A 21,844-nucleotide genomic window follows, 5' to 3' on the forward strand; every position below is an offset into this window, starting at 1 on the left:
CTAAGTCTCTTGCGTGTCCGTGTGACGCGTGGACTGATGTCACCCTGACCCCTTTCGTGGAGCGTTTACTTGCTTGATCTGGTCAAGGTCGGGGTGTCCGATCAGGGCTGCAGGGCGATTTCTTCCTGGACCCTGTAACTGCGACCTTGTCCTCTGCTCTTCAGAGTGAGAGCCCTGAGCACTTGTGCCCTTTATAGTTTTAAAGGAGACCGTTTCCTGTCTTTGCAGAGGGAGAGAGGCCTTGGCAGGCGCCCAGCGGGCCCCTCGCTCGGCGCAGAGGACCTGAAAGGCCATGCCAGCCCCAAGGCTTTCCCAGAGGAAACCTCGCCCCCGGATCCGCAGGAAGTCACAGTCAGGGGCTGGTGAGTCCCAGACGGACGGCCCACAAAGCTTGGGATCCGATCCAGATCTCCGGAGCTCGGATACACCAGAAAGACCTCTGCCGCTCGGAACATCAAGTTCTGAGGCTTGGCAGAGACCCGGGCGGCTTTGCCGGCCCCGCGATCCCGGCTGGGCCCCGGGCCCCGGCTGGCCTCCCCCGCCCCGGCGCCCGCTGGGCCGTCCGGCCTGGCTGTCGGGCCGGGCTCCTGCCTCGATTCTGATCAAAGGAAAGCGGCTGGTTTCCCAGGCAGATTTGTTCCGTGTTTACTTCTCTTCCCAGAGCCTTTCTCCTGCCGCATTAAGACCTGTAGTTCACGTGTCCCTGGGCCGTCACCCCTCCTGTCCTCAGGACTTCGGAGGGTCCCTTTTAGAAGTTAATCTTTGCAAGAAATTACCCGATGGGTCCCAGCTCGGCCCTGGGTCCCTGGGATCCGAATGCTGCCGCGGGGGTGACTCCTCAGCTCAAGAGCCTTTATCGAGTGCCTGTTGTGTGCCAGCCCCACGCCGTGTCCTGGGGGCTAGGAGATGCGCCTGACTTTTGTCTTGCCTCTCTTATCTGCAGACGAGGCCCCCTTCCTCGCAGGGTCGTCGTGACGGCTACATTTGTTCCGTGCACCGACGCAGGCCAGGCCCTGTGCAGGCAAATAAGAGAGGCACGGAGGCTTGACCTTCTGGAGCTGGCGTCCGCCTCGGGGGTCTCTGAGCCCCTCCTGCCACTGTCGCCAAGACGACAAAGTCAGTGTCACAGGGGAAAGAACTGGGACGCGGGGCGCAGGCTTTCCCAGCAGCACGCGGACACGGGCCGAGCTGGTTCGCCACCCGGGTGCGTCCCTAAGTCTGGGGCTGGGGGGCCCTTCTGTGGTATGTCGTGGGGTCACAGGGGCCTGGGGTCGAGCCCCAGCTCTGCCGCTGGCCGCCGGACCGCGGGCGGTCTTGCGCCTGTGTTTCCTCCCCTGCGAAACGGGCGTCACCAGAGGGGCTGCTTGTGCGCAGCCGGCGACAGAACGTTGGTGAAGCGCTGAGCCCGGCGCTTTTCCGTGCGCGGCCCGAACACATGCGGGCCGGCCCCGGCAGGCACACTCACGACGCGTGCAAAGCTTCGCCGACCCCTCCCCAAGGACCCCACGACGCAGCTGTCCGCTCGGCCGCGCGCGAGGCGAGGACGCCGAGGTTTCCGCAGCCGGGCTCGGCCGGTCCCCACTCAGCACCATGTTCCGAAGAAGCTTCCATGGGCAGAGCCTATCGGCTCAGCTCAAAACTTGGGTGAGGTGGCAGCTGTGAGCCGCCCCACCCCCACCCCCACCCCCACCGGCCCAGGGTCCTCCCCCCGCCCCGGGAGCCAGCACACCTCCTCCGGGAGGGGACCGAGCCTGCACGCAAATGCTCATTATCCCAATGTGTCCCGGCCACGTCTCTGGCGAGCCCGTGCCCCCCTCCTCCTGCCTCCACCGTCTCAGCTGCCTGGGCTGCAGACATCTATGTGGCGACTCTGCGGCCAGATGTTATAGGGCAAAGCTAAAAATAGGGCGGGCCGGCCACCGGCAGGGGTGGGGGTAGGGGTGGGGGCATGTGCTGGGCGCCGACACATGATCCGAGGGGCCCGGCCGAGTGGAGCTGAGAGCCCGGCGGACCGTGCACGCTTCTGTCCCCCACTTGCAGCCCCCCCCCCCTCCTGGCAAGAGGGGCCCCTCTTCTCTGCCCGTGTGGGAGGAAATGCCTTCTCCCGGCCGCGGGATGGGCAGCGGCGGGAGGAAGGTCATCTGGGCTCTGTCCTTCCTGCTGCTTGTCCGCGAAGCCAGTTCTGCCAAGAATATCTGGAGACGGGCGCTACACACCAGGCTGGCCGAGAAGCCCCGCGTAAGTGCCCGGGGCGGGGAGGCCGGGAGGGGACGGGCGGCCCCCAGACTCGGGCGGGCCGGCACGCACGTGTGCCAAGGTCGGGAGGTGGGCAGATGAGCTCCCCGCCCTCGCTCACGGCCCCTGGTCTGTGAGCCAAGAGGCGGAGGGCGCTGTAAAAAACGCGCAGGGGGATTGTGACACGCTTTGGCCCACCAAAGAGGACAGCCCCCACTTTGAGACTCCCAAGGGCTCGAAACTGAGCGTTGTGTTCTCAACCATCAACAACCAAGCGTTTATAAGATATAATTAGGCATTCGTGCGGTCATTTACTCGTTCAGTAAACATTTAGTAGAAACTGCTCTGCTGGGTCAGGCACTGTGTGCGGTCCTGTGGGTTCAACACGGAGACAGCGGCTCCCACCCTCGGGGGGGACGTGGTCGAGTGGGGGAGGCGGTCGGGTGATGTGTGCTGGCGGTACGAAGGGATAGGACAGCACAGCAGAGAGCGGGAAGCGTGCACCTTGGAGCCGGGGGTCTGGGTTTGCATTCAGACTCTGCTGCTCACCAGCTGTGTGACTTCAGGCGACTTGTTTGACATCTCTGAGCACCAGCGATCTCATCTGGAAAAGACAGAGTGTTAGAGGGATGCGGTTCTTTCAACACCTGTTGTTCGGTCACCCCTGTTTACCGGGCACTCTTCTAGGCTGTGGGCATATAGACAGCGGTTCTCTGCTTCGGGGAGATCGCGACGTAGTGAGAGAGTAAGTGAGAGATAAGGACAACAGGTGCCAAGGAGAGAAGTAAGGCAGGAAGGGGACCAGGAGAGAGAGACCGGGGGCAGGAGGGTATAATCTTATTTTTTAAAATTTTTTTTTAACGTTTATTTATTTTTGAGAGAGAGAGACAGAGCGTGAGCAGGGGAGGGACAGAGGGAGAGGGAGACACAGAGTCCAAAGCAGGCTCCAGGCTCCGAGCTGTCAGCACAGAGCCCGACGCGGGGCTCAAACTCACGAACTGCAAGAATGTGACCTGAGCTGAAGTCGGACGCCCAACCGACTGAGCCACCCAGGCGCCCCGGGGGGGGGGGGGGGGATGTGTGTGATCTTAACGCCCCCCCCCCTTTCTAGCACAAGGAGCACAGGGGTGGGGAGGAGTCAAGGAGACAGCACTGACTCTCGCAGGATTGAACGAGTCCCCTTAACATAGCAAGTGCTCGGTGCCTCTTGGTGACTTCGTGAAATCGTTGTGAAACTGGGTGGCGCTTGCCACCCCAGGTGGGATATAGGACCCTCGAGGTGAGGCCTGATTGTGTCTCGTTCAGTGCAGTGTTCCTGGTGCCTGGCCAGGCGTCTGCCATTCAGTCGGCACTCGGTACGTTCCTGTGAATTAATTATGGGCAAACGCACTGGAAGCCCAGAAGAATGTGTTCAGCTCTGCTCCAGAAGAGTCAGGAAAGGGTCTTCCAGGGTTGGGGACATTCAACATTGGGCTCTGAGCAATGAGTAGGAGTTTGCCAGGTAGATCAGTGGGAAAGGGGAATGTTTCATGACTCCCGCCACGGTGAGATGCTTGAAACTGTATCGAGGCTAATCCCAGCCTCCAGGGCTCACGTTCTCCAGCTCAGGCAGGAGGCCACCGGGATTGGAAAAGAATAGCAGCAACTGAAATGACGGTAGGTGTTTGGAGAAGGGAGAGCAATCCCTGAAGGCCTCCTGGAGGAGGGGAGACCCTGGCCAGATCTTGAAGAACTATTAAGGATTAGGAGGAGTAAGGACATCCCTGGAAGAAGACGCAATGTGGGCAGAGCATGAGGCACAAATCGTGTATCTGGGAGCCCCTGAGGGGGCCCTCACTGCAGGGGAGGGTTTGTGCAAGGAGGGAGAGAGACCCCTCTCAGGTTTGACACCTCCTTGCTCTTTGCTGGCCCAGCGGGATGGCTCATTTAGGACTTTGGTTCTCGGACCACAAAGAGATCTCCAACGTGTCGTCTGGGCTGATCTCCACTTTGTCCCACAGTGGGGGGGGGAGGCTGGGAGGCTGGGGACCCTGGGCATGGGGTTGGCGGCGGGGAGGGTGGTCTTCAGCCCTGACCCCGGACCCTCGAGGACCGGGGGGGGCAGGTCAGGGTGAGGAAAGGCCGGGTGTCCCGTAGGGTGCTGAAACCCGCTCTGGAGAGTTAAATAGAGCCCTTGTTAAAATTAAACCAGGGGCGCCTGCGTCGCTCGGTCGGAAAAGCGTCCGACTCTCGGTTTCGGCTCAGGTCACGATCTCGCATTTCAGGCGTTCGAGCCCCGCGTCGGGCTCCACGCCGACAGCACGGAGCCCGCTTGGGATTCTCTCTTCCCCTCCCTCTCTGCCCCTCCCCCGCTCGCTCTGCCTCTCTCACAGTGAATAAACTTGAAAAATTAAAAAAAAAAAATCAAAGCATAGAGCCACTGCTCAGCTCCTCGCAAGGCGCCCGCCCTCGAGGTGGCCTCACAGGGCACCTGCCAAGGCTGGTTGTAGGGCCTGGGCCAGCACGTGGCTGCCCCTTCTCCCTTTCTCAAGGCCCAGCCCTGGGCAGAGAGGGCAGAGCGGGCCCAGCGCACTTCCTGGTCACCGTGTCCACCTGCCTTCCTGCCTGAGGACTTAGAGACACGGCAGAGAGGGAGGCACGGCCTTCTGTCTCCAAGGAGGCCACTGGAGGGCTCGTCGTGAGAAAGAGGGTCCCCCCTCTGAACCTTGGCCTCCCCACCTACAGCGTGGGGGGGACGGGCAGCACCGGCTTTGCCCCTCCTCTTCATGTGCACTATTAAACACAAAACCAGACCACGGGGCGACTGGGGGGCCCCGTCGGTTAAGCACCCGAGTTCGGCTCCGGTCATGATCTCGCAGTCCGTGGGTTTGAGCCCCGCGTCGAGCTCTGTGCCGACAGCTCAGAACCTGGAGCGTGTTTCAGATTCTGTGTCTCCCTCTCTCTCCGCCCCTCCCCGCCCCCCCCGTCTCTCGAAAATAAACATTCACAAAATTAAAAAAATAATAATAAACATAAAACCGGACCAGACAAAAAACATGGCACCAAAATATTTGCCAGGCTGGATAAAACAGAGGCAAGATGTTTGTAAATAGCCCGGCCGCCTGCTTTGGGGCACTCGGTCCATTCGGTGGAGCAGGCGTTCGATGGGAACGGTGCTTTCCTGAGCCCTCGCTATGTGTGAGGACAAGCACTCGCCACCTGTTAAGTCTCAGGAGCCTCCCAATTTACCGGGTGGGGCCCTCTGCAGCCACTATGTCACGGGGGACCGGGTGGCCCCAGTTCTCCGCGTGTCACCATGGCTGAGTCTGGCTCATCCCCCAAGCTCCCGTCCAGGGCAGCTGGAGGTCGCTGGGCAGTTCCCACCCTGCCCAGGGGCGCCTGCCTGGCGGAGGGGGCCCTGAGGGGGTGCGGCAGGAGGAAGGGCTGCCTCCCCAAGCTGGCTCCCCTTCCCCTTGTGATTTCTGTGACCTCCCGAGTCTTTTCTTGCATCTTATTGTTGCTTATTTTTTTTTTTTTTTGCGAAGTTAGCACGAGTGGGAGAGGCAGAAGGGCTCTCGGATACGACCGTACCTCCCTGGCTGGGGGACACGCTCAGCCGACACCCAGGACGGGCCAAGATGCTGGGGGTTCCCACCAGGGGAGCAGATGGGACTCGAAGACAGACCTGGCTTCCTCATCCTTGGGCGGGACACCTCTGAAGAACAGTCTGTAGGGTGTCCCAGAGGTTCCCCTCGGGTCTGAGCGCCAGCTGCCCCACCCCCACCCCCGCCTGTCAATTGCCTGCGAATTAACGCCCCCTGGATGGGCTCTGCCCCTTCCCGGCCCGCTGGAGCTTCCTGGGACCCCTCCCAAGAACCCGCCCTGCCCTGGAATCCTGGTCTCGGGCGTGCGTGGTGGGTTCCACCGTGTCCCTCGAGAAAGAGATGCTCAGATCCTAACCCCTGGTTACCTGGAAACGGGACCTTATCTGGAAACAGGGCTGGTGTAGATGGGATTCATCAAGACGAGGACACTCGGGAGTGAGGCCGGTGCTCCCTGAACCCAGTGTGGCTGGTGAGGAGAGGGGACCCAGAGGCAGACCCACGGCGGGGAGGCCAAGTGAAGACAGAGGTGGCGAATGGAGAGCTGCGTCTCCGAGCCAAGCGACGTCAGATTGCCGGGAGCCACCAGAAGCCGCAGACCGGGGCGGCACGGATCCTCCCACACAGCTTGCAGAAGAAACCAGGCCCCCCCACCTTGATTTCCGCCTCCTGGCCTCCAGAGCCGTGGGACAGCGCGCCCCTGTTGTGTCCAGCCCCCAGCTTGTGGGGCTTTCTCAGAGCGGCCCCGGGGACACCCCTGCGGTGTCCAGTTTCTGCCAGTTTCTACTGCTTGCCGCCAGCAGCCCCGACGACAGACCTCGCCCGGATGAGGAACTCGAGGCCCTGGTGAGACGTGACTCACCCCCAGGCCGTTCCGGCCGGGGACGGGCGAAGCGGTCATTACATCGTCGGAGTCCCGGGGACTCGCCTCACTCCTCGGAAGATGTGAGCTCGCACCCCCCGCGGGACCCCATCATCGGGACCTCTAAGGCGCCTCCGTGCAGAGGAGCGAGGGCTGCTCGGGGGCCCTGGGGTGTTCACGGCCAAGGCCCCGTGGGTCCTACCTGGGGGCGGGAGAGGGGAAGTGACGTGCCGAGGGGAACAACCCCACGGTTGGCCGTAGCCCGGTGTCCCGCACGTCACGGGCACGCGGAAACCTCTTCAGAATGGGGGATGGCGGGGGTGGCGATGAGCTGGCCGAGTCACTTTCTCCTCCCTGCAGCCGGCTTCCCCATCTGAGGTTCCGGGCCTGAAATCAGTCCCGGGCGGAAATGACCAAGGGAAGAAGCATCCAGGGCAACCGGGTGGTTATCATCGGGGAGCGTGCCCGAGGGAGGGAGGTGAGAAAGCAGAGAGCTGGAAAGGTCCGGAAGCTCAGAAGGAAAAAAAAAAAGAAAGACAACCAATCCATGCGGTGGAATATTATTCAGCCATAGAAACGGGAGTGGGGTCGTCCCACTTGCTACCGGAGGGATGAACCCTGAAAACATTCTGCTAAGCGGAAAAAGCCGGCCACAAAAGGCCACATCCCGTAGGATCTCTTTGCGTCGGCTTTCCGGAATAGGCAAGCCCCTAGACACAGACGGTCGGTTAGAGGTGCCGGGCGCTGGCGGGGAGGGAACGGGAGCAGAATTTCCGTGTGGGTGATGGGCAAGCACACCCACACCGGGTCGTCGTGGTCTTAGCTTTCGGTCTTCTTCTCGGAAGGCGGTTCCCTTAAGTGCTTTCATATCACCTCGACTTCTCCCTAGCATTCAGCCCCTTTAATATGATGTGCATGCTTTTTTTTTTTTTTTTTTAATGTGGCTTTAGTTTTTCATTACCCGATTTTGCAGATGGCAGAAAAAAAAAAAAAAGGCAATATGCTTGCGGTCTCTGTGTGACGTCTGGTTTGGTGTTTGTCCCTTGTCCTGGAGCTGAGCCCCGTGAAGGGAGGGATGTCTTCTGGTCCGGCCCAGCATTGTTTGGAGCCAGCCCGCCTGGCACGTAGTCGGCCTGGGGACTATGAATGTACCACGAAGGGAATGGATAAGTTACGTTAAAACCTTCCAGAACAGGATGGAAGGGGATAGAAAGTTCCAGAAGACTTCCTGGTGCGCCGCAGTGCCGGGGGGGCCCCCGGCTAAAGGAGTCGGTCGAGTTTGCCGGCAACATGCACTGCGATGAGGTCATCGCTGGTGTGAGATCTGGGACTTTGCGTGCCTCTCTGAGGAAGTCCCTTAGCGATGCACCCAGTTCCGCCCCCAGAGCCCAGCGCTGAGGTCCCAGGGCGTCAGGAAACGGCATTCATCAACGCGCGCTGAGCTGTAAGCCCCTGTTCCAGGGACAGACGTATTTTTAGACCTTTTGACGTCCAAATTCCAGAGGAAGGGCAAGTAACGCTTAGAGGAAAATTGGCTTTCTTCCGGCACCAAGCAAATCAGGCCTGGGGCGCACTTTTATTGGTCTGGCCGTTAAGTTGCTGGAACATTCCAAAGAAGGGTAAAGCTCTTGCACGCGGAATGAAGTGGGTGGAGAGCAGAGGGAGGGATGTGGGTAAATCGGGGCAGCTTTGGAGATTGGATTCCTTCTCCTTAAATGGAAACGGTTCAAGATTGTTTCCTGATTATACAAGTAATGTTTACTGCAGAAGAAATCCAGGCGATACCGAAAGTGGCAACCGCGTAAAAAAGCTCGAATTCTTCGTCCAGGGCGTAAGCCCCGTTGGCATTTTGGTGTGTGTGTGCCCCAGCAATCCCGTGAAAACAGGTGTACTCACATTTTTTTTTTTCTCTTCGTGGCGTTTATTCACAGTGTGTAAAAGATGTCTTATGGAGATGAAATTCACGTCACATGAAACGAACCATTTTTTTGGTTTTGTTTTAACGTTTATTTATTTTGGAGACAGAGAGAGACAGAGCATGAACGGGGGAGGGGCAGAGAGAGAGGGAGACACAGAATCGGAAGCAGGCTCCAGGCTCCGAGCCGTCAGCCCAGAGCCCGACACTGGGCTCGAACTCACGGACCGCGCGATCGTGACCTGAGCCGAGATCAAGGGTCGGACGCTGAACCGGCTGAGCCACCCGGGCGCCCCCCGTGTCCTCTTTTCAAAGGCCTCTGTTGTGTTCCGCGGTACAGATGTGCCATTCTTTCTTCAGCCGGCCTCCTTTGGTTGCACACGAGGCTGCTGGCTTCAGGAGAATCCACACTTGAACTTGAAGGATTGGCGCTTTCCGCCGAAAGGGGCCAGAATCGGTATTTCCTTAACCCGCTTCCCCGGGGGCACCGGCAGTAGAATGGCCCCGCAGATCCCCAGGGGCCTCCAGAACTGTCTCCCAGAGGAGTGAAAAAAACCATACCCACCTCGTGGGAAATCTTAAGGGGGAGGCGTTTTTATCCGAGTAGGGCACACCGCCCTGGAGAGTTCTTGTCTGGGCCGTTCTGTAAATGTGCGTGCAGCAGCTGTTTGGAAACAGACTTGCAATACAGCCCCTTCGCAGGCATGGAAATAAAAGCTGGAAATCACCGGTTGCCCTGGGGTTTTCGCGAAGGGTGTTGTCGTTCTGGGGTGAGCCGCCTCGTCTGTCCGTCCAGGCGATTTGACGTGCCGTTATTTTCTTTTCGGCCGAGGGGCGCTGGAGGGCCGGGCCGACTGGGGTTGCGAAGGGTGGAGCCTGGGACGAGTTCTCTCCAGAATCTGTGCCCGGGGGAGGCGGTTCTCTGACTGTGTCCTGAGCTGGGGCTGGCGCACTGGTGGCGGGCAGGGGTGGGGACGTGGGAGGGGGAGGCGGGGAAGCCCCAGATCCAGACAGACCCGACAACAAGAGCAGTAAGGTAATTCCAAGAGGCTGGAACGTGCCTGCGGCACAGGCGCGACCTCATCGGCTCCCACCACAAACGTCGGCAGCACACGCACCCCCTGCGCCCATTTTGCGGAGGAGGAAAACAGAGGCTGAAATAAGTCCGTGGCTTTCCTGCATGATCACAGAGCTACAGGATTCAAACCCAGACTTGTCTAGCGCGTTAGATCCCTGCCGAACTCAGCCTCAACAGTTGACGAGGTCACGGGCCTTAGCCCCATCCACCTTGCTACGCTCAAAAACCAGACTCAGCTCCTAAGTTCTTGCCCCAAAGAAAGAGCAGCAGTCATCTGGGGAAAGTTCTGAGCGGAGGGAACAGTGTGTGGAAGGCTTCAAGGCAAGGAGGAGGAAGGCGTCTGAGCAAACCTTCAGAAATTGAGGCTGCTGATTCTAGATGTATAGTTTGGATCCATTACTGGGGCCTCTGGAGAGAGACGTGTAGACTTGGGCTCATGACCCTTCTCGGCCTGTGGCCTTGGGCACACCTCTCATTCTGCAGGTCTCAGGGGCCTCATCTTTAGTGGGGATAACAATAGGACGCCCCCCCCCCCCCCGCTGGCCTCATGCGACCAGAGCAGGTGCTGAGGCTTGTTAAGAGGTGCCGAGTTGGAGAGGGGCCCCTGTTCGTGGAGACCTGGGGGAAGTGAGCGCGCGGCCAGGCTGGCATCTCAGGTGGGAGACAGCCCGTGCAAAGGCCCGGAGGTAGGACCGCTCCAGGGACCTCAGAGAAGCCACGACGGCTGAACAAGGATGCACAAGGGAGGGGTGAGTCTGGGAGGCAGAGGGGCTGGGGGCGGGCACCAGCCAGCTTTGGCTGACCTTTACCCCTTTGTCCTCCACGGGAGGGGGCCCCACTGAGGGTGATGTATTTCTCTCTCTGATAAAAGTTCTCTCCCAGAGCTCCTAAAATTCACGCTTTTTCAGGACCCTCTTCAGGCATCACCTTGCATGATACGAAATATTTTCCAAAACATTTAATCCTTTAATCTGGGCCCCTCGGTGACATCGGTTCTGTATCACCCACGACCATCTGTTGTTTCTGCCGCACCGTAAATAACTCGGGAGATTTGACTTCTAAGGCGCTTATCTCTTTTGTCCTTTCCAAATTCTGGAAGACGACGTGTGAAGGTCCCTCAGAAAGCAGGGGCACATCTAAAATTGATCTCTCTGCACACCCCTGCTGGGCTGCCATTAGGAAGTCACCAGACTGGGAGGCAGGGGCTGGGGTGGGGGTGGGGAGGGGACACAGGGTTTCACTTCTGATCCGCAGGCTGCAGTCAGTCCCATAAATGAGGACTTGAGTCCGAACAGGCCATGCGGAAGCCCCCCGCCCCCCACCCCAGCCTCCCGACCACGCGCGGGCCTTTCCTCATCACCCTCCCAAGGAGGCTGGGCGGCTGCCACCTTGCATTAGGATCACAGTGGTCAGGCCCCAACGGGAGTCCAATTTTGTTCATTCTGAGGAAAACGAAGTAAGAGCTAACGGCGCGGGGTTGAAAATTATTCACGATGATACAGGACTTACGGGGACCGGCCTGAGCAGGGGGTGGTGAAAAGGCTGAACCAGTTTGCGAATCCGCGCTCCGGTCTCCCCTCTGTTTTGGGGGGAGAACCACCAGTCTTCTGCAGCCTTTGTTTCCTTATACGCCAAATGTTGGCTTCATTCTTACATTTCACGAATTAAATGGCAGACATATATATATAGGAGAAAAGAGGACTTCTCTGGGCGAAGCTGGGGAGGGGCCGGGAGCCCCGTCCTCCCCAAGCTGCCCCTGCCTCACTTGGTCCCTGCTTTCTTCTCCCTCTTGCCCTCCCTCTAAGCCCCACGGGTGCCCTGGGACGTAGTTTGAAAACCGGTGGTCCTTGGGATGACACTTCCAAAATGCACCTGCTCTCGGGACCTATCCTCGGTGACCCGACGCCCCCTACAGGGCATTGGAAGCAGCGCATAGACTTTGCAGCCTCCGCAATAGCTGGGGCGGGTGGGTGGGGGGCAAGGATGTGGACACATTTTTGACCTTCCCGCCTTTTTTTTTTTTTTTTAACTCCGTTGAGGTCAGAGGGCATATGCCATTTTGCTCCTTGCTCTTTATTTTCCCTAACATATCATTAAGTGTTTTTTCCTGTCGTTAAACATGCTTTCATGGGGGGCCTGGGTGGTTCCGTCGGTTGAGCGTCCGACTTCGGCTCCGGTCATGATCTCGCGGTTCCTGAGTTCGAGACCCAGGTCGGGCTCGGTGCTGACAGCTCGGAGCCTGGTGCCTGCTTCGGATTCTGTGTCTCCCTCTCTCTCTGCTCCTCCCCTGTTCACTCTCTCTCTCTCTCAAAAATAAGTATTAAAAAAATTAAAAATGCTTTCATACGTACTTCTTTTTCAAATGTTTGATCGTCTTCTTAAAACTGAAAAAATACTGTGTGCATGGCAAAAATAATATTGAAGCAGGGCAAATGAATACCCAGTGAAGAGACACCCCCTTGGCTGCTTCAGAACTGAATTCTTCTCTCCAAAGGCAATCTTTGATAACAGTTTCTTGCGTATTCTTGTGTATCCTTCCAAAAATGTTCTGGGCAGGCATATACATATTACATGAGTGTGCATATGTGTATTTTAAAACGTAGGCTTGTAGCGTACAAACTGTTCTGCACCTTAATTCTTTAATGTTTATTTATTTTTTGGGGGGGGGGGGGGGCAGAGAGAGGGAGACACAGAATCCCAAGCAGGCGCCAGGCCCCGAGCTGCCCCACGCGCGGGGCTCGAACCCACAAACCATGAGATCCTGACCTGAGCTCAACCGACTGCGCCACCCAGGAGCCCCCTGCACCTTCATATTCTTCACCAACCACCATATCTTGGCGATCTTTCATCAGTGGGTTAAAGGCAGATTTAATGGCCACACACTACTCCAGTCCGCAGACAAGCATTATTTGCTTGTACAAGGGGGCAGGATTTTGAAGTATGGATACATTTGCAGGGGAGCGGAGGCCAGGGGCAAATAGGAATTTAGATGGCAGGAGCAGTTGAGGAAGGGGCCAAGAGGTGGGGGAAGCCTGGGTGGTTTTTCCCAATGAATCTATTCTGTGTGTGTGTGTGTGTGTGTGTGTGTGTGTGTGTGTGTAGGGGGTGTAAGGCATGCTGTCCGCATAGCCCACTTTCAAATCCAGAAGCAGAACAGTGTTCCCAGCATGGATGGGGGCTGGTGTCGAAGGGACCCAGTGTGGGTTGCCTGGGGTGACAAAGCCTCCCAGCCTCACCTCTAAAGTGCTTATTTTATTTGTCATGTGCCCATATTTCCTATATGGTAAGTACTGTATCTTATTTTTAACTTTCTATTGAAACATAATACTGAAAAGTAGGAAAATCACGTGTCCAGCTTCACAACGTGAACACACCGTGTAACCAGCACCCAGATCAGGAAGCAGAACAGGGCGGGCCGGGGCCCCTCCTGGTCCCCACCCACCGGGGGGCCACTCTGCTGACTTCTCACACCAGACATCACCATTGTCTGTGTTTGAACTAAAAGTATCAAAGGAACCACACTGTGTGTTCTCTTTGGAGCTGGCTTTTCCCCCCCTCCGGTTCAGTATTCTGTTTGTGAGATTTCTCCAAGTTGTGTGGGTTTATCCGTCTTCGGTGTGGGTTGTAAATCCTCAGAGCTCTGCGTAAACATACGGGTTGTAAGAGAGATATATGTAGAAATCTATGGGTGTATATATCCATGTGTGTATACGCAGACACGTGCACACACGCACACGCATACGCACACGCGGACACGCATGCACACGCGCGCGCGCATACGCATACACGCGCGCACATACACACGCACACGCGACACGCATGCACGCACACGCACGCACACACGCGCACGCAGATCCGTATCCGGAGCGGGCGCAGGACAGGGTCGCTTCTCCAGGCCGGCTGCCCGCACGCGCCCACCTCCGCTGGGCGGCGACGGGGACCCGGGGGCCGGGTCCGCGCCGCTGACGCGCGCTCTCCCCGCAGGCCGAGGAGGCGGGGGGCCCCCGGCAGCCCCGCGCAGACCGCTGCCCGCCGCCGCCGCGCTCGCTGCCCCCGGGCGCCTGCCAGGCCGCGCGCTGCCAGGCCGACTCCGAATGCCCGCGGCACCGGCGCTGCTGCTACAACGGCTGCGCCTACGCCTGCCTGGAGGCCGTGCCGCCCCCGCCAGGTAGGCGCCGGGGCCCGGGAGTCGGGCGGGGACGGGGGGCGCCTCGGGGAGGGGCGTCGCCTGCGTGCGAGAGGGGCCCGCGGAGCAGGCACCCCGGCGGCGCGTGCGGACACGCCACTGCCCTCGGCGCGCACGGCCTTGGAGAGGCCGGTTCCGGGGACGACGCCCCTTCCTAAGGAGATGCGGAGGTTTCTCACTAAAACAAAACATACACACGTCCGGCTCTTCTTACAAACACGGGACCGCAGCCCCTGGGCCACCACCTGCTGGGGCCCCAGGTGCCCCTAGAAGGCAGCGGGGCCCTCCGGTTTTCCCCGGAACCCCCACCAGACGCACTCACCTTCACCTCCTGATCCCCGCCCTGGGGGTATTGGATGTGGAGACTGACCTCAGCAGTCCGGATGGGGTGTGCCCCAGAGAGGCAGGGGGGATGCAGACTCCTGGGTTCGAGTCCATGGGCTGGCTGGGCAGCCCCTGAAACCCCCCCCCAGCTGTAAAACGGGACTGAAACGCAACTCCTGGAGGGCTCTGAACGGGGTGGCTGCGGTGGCAGGGAGCAGATCTTTCACAAGGGGTTTGTTAAACCTTAATGACGACTTCTTTGGCAGAAAGAGCCCTCGGGAGCTCGTTCGTCTTTGAAGGGAAGGAGTTTTAGATCCCTTCTGGACAGGTTGGGGGTGGGGGGTGTGGGAGGGGAGGGAGCCTGCGGGGATACTGAGGAGTGGGTAGGCAGCTGCGTCTCCCCAGCGCGGAGAAAAGGTGTCCCTAAGTGGGTAGGATGGGGACGCAGTATAGTCTCCTTCCCTCTCCGTTCTCCTTGGGGCTGAGGCTTTCGATGACAGCCTGCCTGTGTGGACTGCCCCTCTCAGGAAGAGGCGTCCGGGTCCCATGAGCCTCGACTGCTGAAGGCCGCCTGAGAAGGCAGCCCAGCCCTTCCTCCCAAGGCCAAAGCAAGAATGACCACACTTTGTTTTCTTTGGGGTGAGGTCACGGCGATGACAAGGGACTCGGCACCCTTAATTATGCTCATAATTACAATCGACCCTGTGTTTAAGCACTGCCTCTTGTCCGGGGACTGGGATGGTACTCAGGGCCAGGAGAGCTCCTACAGGGCCCTTTATTAAAAAAAAGACAATTTGCCCCCCCCCCGCCCCCCCCCCCCCCCCCCCGCAGTGGAAGGAAGCACAAGGAGGTACTTCCCTCTGGGTGGGTAAGTCAAAGAAGATGCCACTTGCTTTGGACTGTGACAGCGTGCAGGTGTTCTCGCCTCGCTTGCCACCTACACCAGGTGCTTTTGAGCAGTGCGCAAACTATACACCTGTTCACGACACTCCTGACAGCCTTTCCATACATTATCTCATTTAATGCTCACGCGGCCCTGTTTTACAGCTGAAGACACTGAAGCTCAGAGACGCTGAGTTGCTTGCCCAAGATCACACAGCAGGCAACGCTGGGAGTGTCCACTGCCTTACGCCCTGAGTGCAGGGCTGTGGGGCCCCTACTCCAGCATCTGGGCCCGTATGTGGGAATCTCTCACTGCCTGGAACATCCTTCCGCGGGACACCCACACAGCTCCTTCCGATCTTTGTCCGGAGGTGGTCATTTTTCAGGGAACATCTCTCTCTCGAAATGGCAAGCCCTCCTCCGGCCATTCCTCGCCCTCCTTTCCCTGCTTAATTTTTCTTTATAGCACAGTCTGGAACACCGTGTTTTATTCACTCATTGACTGTTCTCCCCACTTGAAGGTCAGCCGCATAAGGCAGAGATCGGTCTGTTTCCTTCACTGCTGGACGTCCCCCATCTAAACTAGACTCTAGGCATCTGAAAAGTACTCAGTGGAAATGAAAAGAATCAACGCATCAGCGAGTGACTGGCTTTCACTGGCCAGGCAGAGCGGTCCGATTGTTCGTTGGTCGCAACGACCAGCAGCTGGCCCGTTGAGGCAGGGAGTGTCTCCAGTCTGCCATGGCCCTACCTGGCCGGCTTTTCTTACTTATGTTACCTGCCTGCACCCTGGAGGCATTTGGGCGCTCCACCCCTGCTTTGGGATTTTGAACACTTTGCAGCCCTACGCGTGGGTTGGTCCTCTTGTTAAACATGTATTGGTCACAGAGCAGGCCACGATGCTATGACAGAAAGACCCATAAGCCCAGGAGCCCAACCTATTTACTCCTCCTTTGGTTAATAGGCCCGAGGAGATGGGTGGTCCATGGCAGGTAGGTGGCCCCAGTCCAGTCATCCAGGGACCCAGGTTCCTTCCACTTGTTGCTCTGCAAGGTCAGAGTGGCTCCCAGGCTGCAGGCAGAGGGACAGCACGGAGCAAACAGGCACCAAAGCCCGGGCGAGAACAGAAACTTGCGTCATCGCCTCTGCTGACATCCTATTGGTCAGAACTCAGTCACGTGGCCACACCTAGCTGCAAGGAACGCTGGGAGATGTAGTCTCCAGCTCGGCCCCAGTGCCTAGGCGAAACTCAAAGTTCTGTTACTGAAAGAACTGGGGGAATGTGCGGCAGGGAGCCTCTGTGTTTCATCGTGAAATGTAGGCACCCCCCCCTCGCCCTGTTCCCAGAGGCTGGGGTGTTTCTCAGCTGCCTGGGGCGGGGCTCAGTGTAACCATGTATCGTTTTGTTAGTTTTAGACTGGCTAGTGCAGCCGAAACCTCGATGGCTTGGTGGCAACGGCTGGCTCCTGGATGGCCCTGAGGAGGTGTTGCAAGGTGCCTACGGGGAGAAGCCCACCCCAGCGTCAGAGTCAGGATCCCTCCTTCTCAGGCTGTCTCTGCTGCGGCAGGCTGCCTGCCCTCCAGTACCTCAAATACTCGACCTAGAACGGTGGTGACGGGGGCTTGGCCAGACTCTCAGAAAACGCAGAACCGTATAGGGCTCGACTTTCCCTAGGACTGGGGGCCTCCTCCTCCCTGGGTGGAGACTTGAGAGGGAGGGGTTTGGGGTGGCTTTCAGATCCCCAAAATCATAATAAGGGGTCCACGGCTCCGTGGTGACGACTCCTCCGGGTGGGTGGGGAGCAGGCAGGCAGGCCCGGGGTCCCCAAAACTGGAGGGTGGGAGTGTGTGCACGTGTGTCGGTGCGGCTGTGCCTGTGACTCTGCACGCATGCGTGTGCGCGACTGCGTCGGTGAGGCGGCGCGGCACCCGTGTGGCTGTCCTTGCGCTGCGTCTGGATGTTTGCGCGTCTGTGTGCATGCAAATGTGTGTGACCGTAGGTGTGAGTGTGTCTGTGTGTAAGAGCCATGGGTGGCGAAAATATGTGTGTGTCCGGAGTTGTGTATGAACGCGTGTGTATGCCTGTGGCTGTAGATGTGAGCGCACGTATGCGTGTGTCAGGATTTGTGTGTGTGCACATGTGTGCATGTGTGAGTGCGTGTGTGTGTCAGGCCTTTTTGGGTGAAGTGTGAGCCTCTGTGTAGGTGAACGTGTGTGTACGTGTGTCACGATGCACATTAGGGTGTTTGGGATCACGTGACTTTGGGCTGTGCGTTGGTGTGTGTGCGCGTGCCTATGTGCGTGTGCACGAAGGTGTCACGGTGAGTGAGACGCAAGGCACAGCCCGGGATCTGGGGGCAGATGGTCCCCTGCGTCCACCCAGCACGCGACCTGTGTCCCTCCCACAGCCGAGGCCTGCAGCACCACGGAGGACGGGGCGGAGCCCCTCCTCTGCCCCTCGGGCTACGACTGCCACATCCTGAGCCCCGGAGATGTGGCCGAGGGCATCCCCAACCGCGGGCAGTGTGTCAAGCAGCGCCGGCAGGCAGGTGAGTGTGGGCGCGCAAGCCGTGCTCTTGGCGCCTGCCCCACCCTCCCTGTAACGCCCGGGGGGAGGGGGGGAGGACTGTCCCAGAGAAAACCACCAGCGCCCCCCCAAGCCTGGCCGACAGCTCCTCCTGTCCTGCCTCCCCTCTTCTGAGTCGTCTCACCCTGCAGGGGACACAGGCCTTGGAGCCCTGCCACCTCCTAGCTGGGAACGGGTGCTTCAAATCTCTGAGCCTCAGTTTCCTCATCTGTAAAATGGGCTGATAATATGCTACCCCAGGCTCTGTCATCTGTGTCATAAAAGAGGGAGAACTCGAGGTCGGAAGCTTCTCTACACCGTCTGCACCGTAGAGGGGGAATTCTGAGCCTGTCCTCGGGCTGCAGAGCCCGTGTGGGGTGCGTGTGCACGTGCGTGTGCTCTCCCCGCCCCCAGGGATGGTTGGAGCCTTCCGGATAGAAATGTTAGTGAAATTCCTCTTAGCCTCGTTCCGAGGGGGCTGTCGGTTAGCAGTAATTGTTGGTGATTACGTGGGAGTTTGGAAATGTCTCGATCTCCAACGGTGACCTTTGGAGCAGGAGCCTCGGGGAGGAGTGGGGGCACTGTGTCCCAGGATAACCAGAAAAAAGCCGCTTATTTAAGATTTATCTTTTTAAGCTACATATTTGAAATGATTTGAGACTTCAAGGCAGTAGTGCCTTGGCCCCTCCATCCCGGTGACCCATTATGGTCTCTCTCTTCCCTCTCCAGCCCCTGCTGTCTCTCCTGGGGGACTCTCTGAGAGTAGGTTGCAGATCTCATGCCTACACCCAAGATGCAAGGCTCCTCTGAGAGCCAGCTTGTCGGGCGTGCCGGTGACCGTTTGGGTTTTACGGTCCATCCGCCTGGAGCCCGACATCTGAGGGGTTCATGTCTTAAGAGGAACGTGAACTTCGACACAGGCAGGAAAGCTGACTCTTCGGAGAGCAGGGTCTGGGGAGTCAGTGCATTTCTCTGGGATGGGTGTGAGGTCACTCCGAGGCTGAGCGTCCCGTGTCCCCCAGGCTTGCCTCTGGCAAGGCGACCCTGCCGGTGCTGCGTGAGGACAGGGGATCGTCGTGCAGCCGCGAGCAGGGGAGATCTAGTTTGTAAAAATGACATGACGGTGCGTGGAGGGTGTCCAGCTCCAAACATGCCTCTCTCTCCTCCCTGTGGTGTGGCGGGCCAACACTTGTCCCCAAGGAGGAGGAAGGCCCGAGAACGCTTCATCGCCGCCAGCCTGGAAAAACCCTGCCATTTGCTTCAGAAAATAGTTTTTGCCCTGGTTGCTGATAAGCTATCAGCGCGAGGGTGTGGATCGGCTCCTCGGGGTTCTGGCGCCCTGTGTGATAAATGTCAGTGCTGGCCCTGAACACCCTGACACTTTTTAGGACGGCCGCAAAACAAGGAAACCAAATGTCTCACTGTTGCCCAAGTGAGATCTTTAAAATGGAGACGAAATTGGCGAAACAGTATGTTAGTTTCCAGTGTGTAAATGTGCTTTGTTGACAGTGCTGATGCCCTGCGGGGGGGGGGGGGGGGTTGGTGCTCACCCATGGCGGCGTTGCCCAGAGAAATTTCTGCGGGACCTACCAGACGTCCTTGGCACAAATGTTCCCCCACAGTGATAGGCTGGCAGCAAGGGAGGGGGCGGTGGGGTCAATGACCATCAACAGTGGGAATCCTCAGTAATTCGAGACGTCTGAAGTTCCCGAGTAAACCGCTTTTTAAAGTTCTTTTATTTTAAAATTCTTTTATTTTATTGTAGGGGCGCCTGGGTGGTTCGGTCAGTTGAGCGTCTGAATTCAGCTCGGGTCATGATCTCGCGGTTTGTGAGTTCGAGCCCCGCGTCGGGCTCTGTGCTGACAGCTCAGGGCCTGGCGCCTGCTTCAGATTTTGTGTCTCCCTCTCTCTCTGCCCCTCTCCTGCTCACGCTCTATCTCTCTGTGTCTCTCAAAAATAAACATTAAAGGGGCACCTAGGTGGCTCAGTCGATTAAGCATCCGACTTCGCCTCAGGTCATGATCTCACAGTCCGTGAGTTCGAGCCCCGCCTCGGGCTCTGTGCTGACAGCTCGGAGCCTGGAGCCTGCTTTGGATTCTGTGTCTCCCTCTCCCTGTGCCCCTTCCTTGTTTACATTCTGTCTCTCTCTCTCAAAAATAAATAAAATAAAAATAAAAATAAAAAAACATTAAAAAATAATTTAAAAAATTATTTTATTTTAGATGAGGGGGGAAGGGCAGAGAGAGAGGGAGAGACAGAATCCCAAACAGGATCCATGCTCAGTGCGGAGCCCAAGGCAGGGATCGATCCCACAACCCTGGGATCATGACCTGAGCTGAAATCAAGAATCTGACGCTCAGCTGAGCTCCCCCCCAGGAGCCCCCCCCCAACACTTTTTTTACATACAAAAATGTCAGTTTCATGTGGTTCCTCCTATCATTTGCATATCTATGGTTTAAGGGAAATTATTTGTTTTAACCCTCACAATAATTTTAAGAGGTGCCAATTCTCTGCCCATTTCCAGGTGAGGAAACTGAGGCTCAGAGAGGGTTAGCGAAGCAGGGCAATGAAGATTAGCTACTCAAGTTACTTTGTCACGTGCACTGCAGACATTCAGGTCTCCTTGGAACAGACTCACAAAAGCACCGTGTACTCCCCATGCGAATTGCACACCTCGTCATGACCTTTGCTGAAGGATACGTTGGACTTCTGCTCCCGGTTCCTCTGTTAACACAGTGGTTCCCAAACGTTTTGGTCTCGGGACCCCCCCTTACACTCAAAAACCATTGAGGACCCCACAGAGCTCCCCCTTGTGTGGCCACGGATGATGACCACGTTAGAAACTAAAGCCCAGGCGTGAGAAAGATTTGTGTGTTCATTCATTTAAAAACGACGACGATAAACGCGACGCGCATTCAAGAGAAAGAGCGTTTCCTTTAAAGGTCACTGTACTTTCCAACACACGTACAAATTGAAGCTGGGCATTGGTTCACGTCTCTGCAGTTCTCTCTCATTTGTGCCTGGGGAGCAGAGAGACGCTCATGTCGGCCCCTGCACTCGATCCGCTGCGATATTGCCCGTCACGCAGCGTCTGGAAACTCCATGCACACCTGGCAGGGAACGAGAGCGGACGCACAAATAATGCCTTTGTATTCTTAGGAAGATAGTTGTGGCCTCTTGAGCTCACTGGAAGGAGTTTCACCCTCTCGCTTGTTTTCCAGATGGGCGATTCCTACGACACAAGTTTGACAAGGAATACCCAGGTAGGAGAAGAAACCACTCTTCCTTTGCAGAGGGCACTAAACGGGGGCACTGAGAGTTTCTTGGGTGAAAAAAGAAATCTAGAACCCCATTGACTCTTTTGAGGGCTACGGTCTGAAGCTGCTGTGAAGGGAAATCCCCGTTTCTGCCCAGTCGCTCATGTGCCATCGGGTGGCCCTTGGGGGTGAGGTGGTGGGATGCCAAGCCACTTCCGGTGTGAAAATCTCTCCTCCACCCCGAGCAGCCCTCCAGGGGCACCTGACACGGCAGGGGCCGTTCTAGGCTGCAGCCTGGGACTGAGGCAGCAGTTCAGGGATGTCTCCCCCGGGACGAATTGAGAACTAGGATTAGAAAAGAACGTAGAAGCCCTGTTGCCTGGTGGTGAGAGGAGGTGGGAGCCAACGAGGGGCTCATAGAAGACAAATGGCTTTGTGTTAAATGTTACAACTTGGTACTGGGTGTGTTTAAGTCCTTCCTACTTTCAGGGGGTTGGAAATATGGCTGACACTCTTCTTCTATCTAATCCTTCATTGATCTAGCCATGATGTATCCATGCGTCAATGTATCCAATACTGTTCTTCTATCCATCTTTCTATCCTTCCTTCTATCTGTCCTTCCTTCCTTCTTTCCTTCCTTCCATCCATCCATCCATCTATCCATGCATCGATCTATCTAATACTCTGTTCTTTTATCCATCTTTCTATCCTTCCTTCTATCCATCCTTCTGTCCTTCCTTCCTTCCTTCCATCCATCTATACATCTATCCAATACTGTATTCTTCTATCCATCTTTCCATCCTTCCTTCCATCCTTCCTTCCATCCATCCTTCCTTCCATCCATCCATCTATCCATCCATCCTTCCTTCCTTCCATCCATCTATCCATCTATCCATCCATCCTTCCTTCCTTCCATCCATCCATCCTTCCTTCCATCCATCCATCCATCCATCCATCC

The 21,844-nt window shown here is 57.3% G+C and overlaps 1 protein-coding gene across 4 annotated transcripts in view; it reads left to right on the plus strand.

Moving 5' to 3' along the window:
• Nucleotides 1-1,952: 1,952 nt before the first annotated feature.
• Nucleotides 1,953-21,844, plus strand: part of WFDC1 (WAP four-disulfide core domain 1) — a 22,662-nt gene continuing 2,770 nt past the window's right edge. Inside the window, exons 1-6 of one of the 4 annotated variants that reach the window (XR_007455955.1) lie at nucleotides 2,000-2,238; nucleotides 13,656-13,839; nucleotides 16,474-16,557; nucleotides 17,472-17,612; nucleotides 17,891-18,006; nucleotides 20,851-20,892. Coding sequence is in view for 3 of the 4 variants with exons in the window: in XM_049622781.1 (XP_049478738.1) it covers nucleotides 2,095-2,238; nucleotides 13,656-13,839; nucleotides 16,474-16,557; nucleotides 17,472-17,612; nucleotides 20,851-20,892 (595 nt within the window). In the remaining variant the exon portion in view is untranslated. Of the gene's footprint in view, nucleotides 2,239-13,655; nucleotides 13,840-16,473; nucleotides 16,558-17,471; nucleotides 17,613-17,890; nucleotides 18,007-20,850; nucleotides 20,893-21,844 lie in introns of all 4 variants that reach the window. The other 3 variants (XM_049622781.1, XM_049622780.1, XM_049622782.1) reach the window with 3 other exon arrangements.

Source organism: Panthera uncia (genome assembly GCF_023721935.1).
Source record: "Panthera uncia isolate 11264 chromosome E2 unlocalized genomic scaffold, Puncia_PCG_1.0 HiC_scaffold_20, whole genome shotgun sequence".
Taxonomy (NCBI): Eukaryota; Metazoa; Chordata; class Mammalia; order Carnivora; family Felidae; genus Panthera; species Panthera uncia.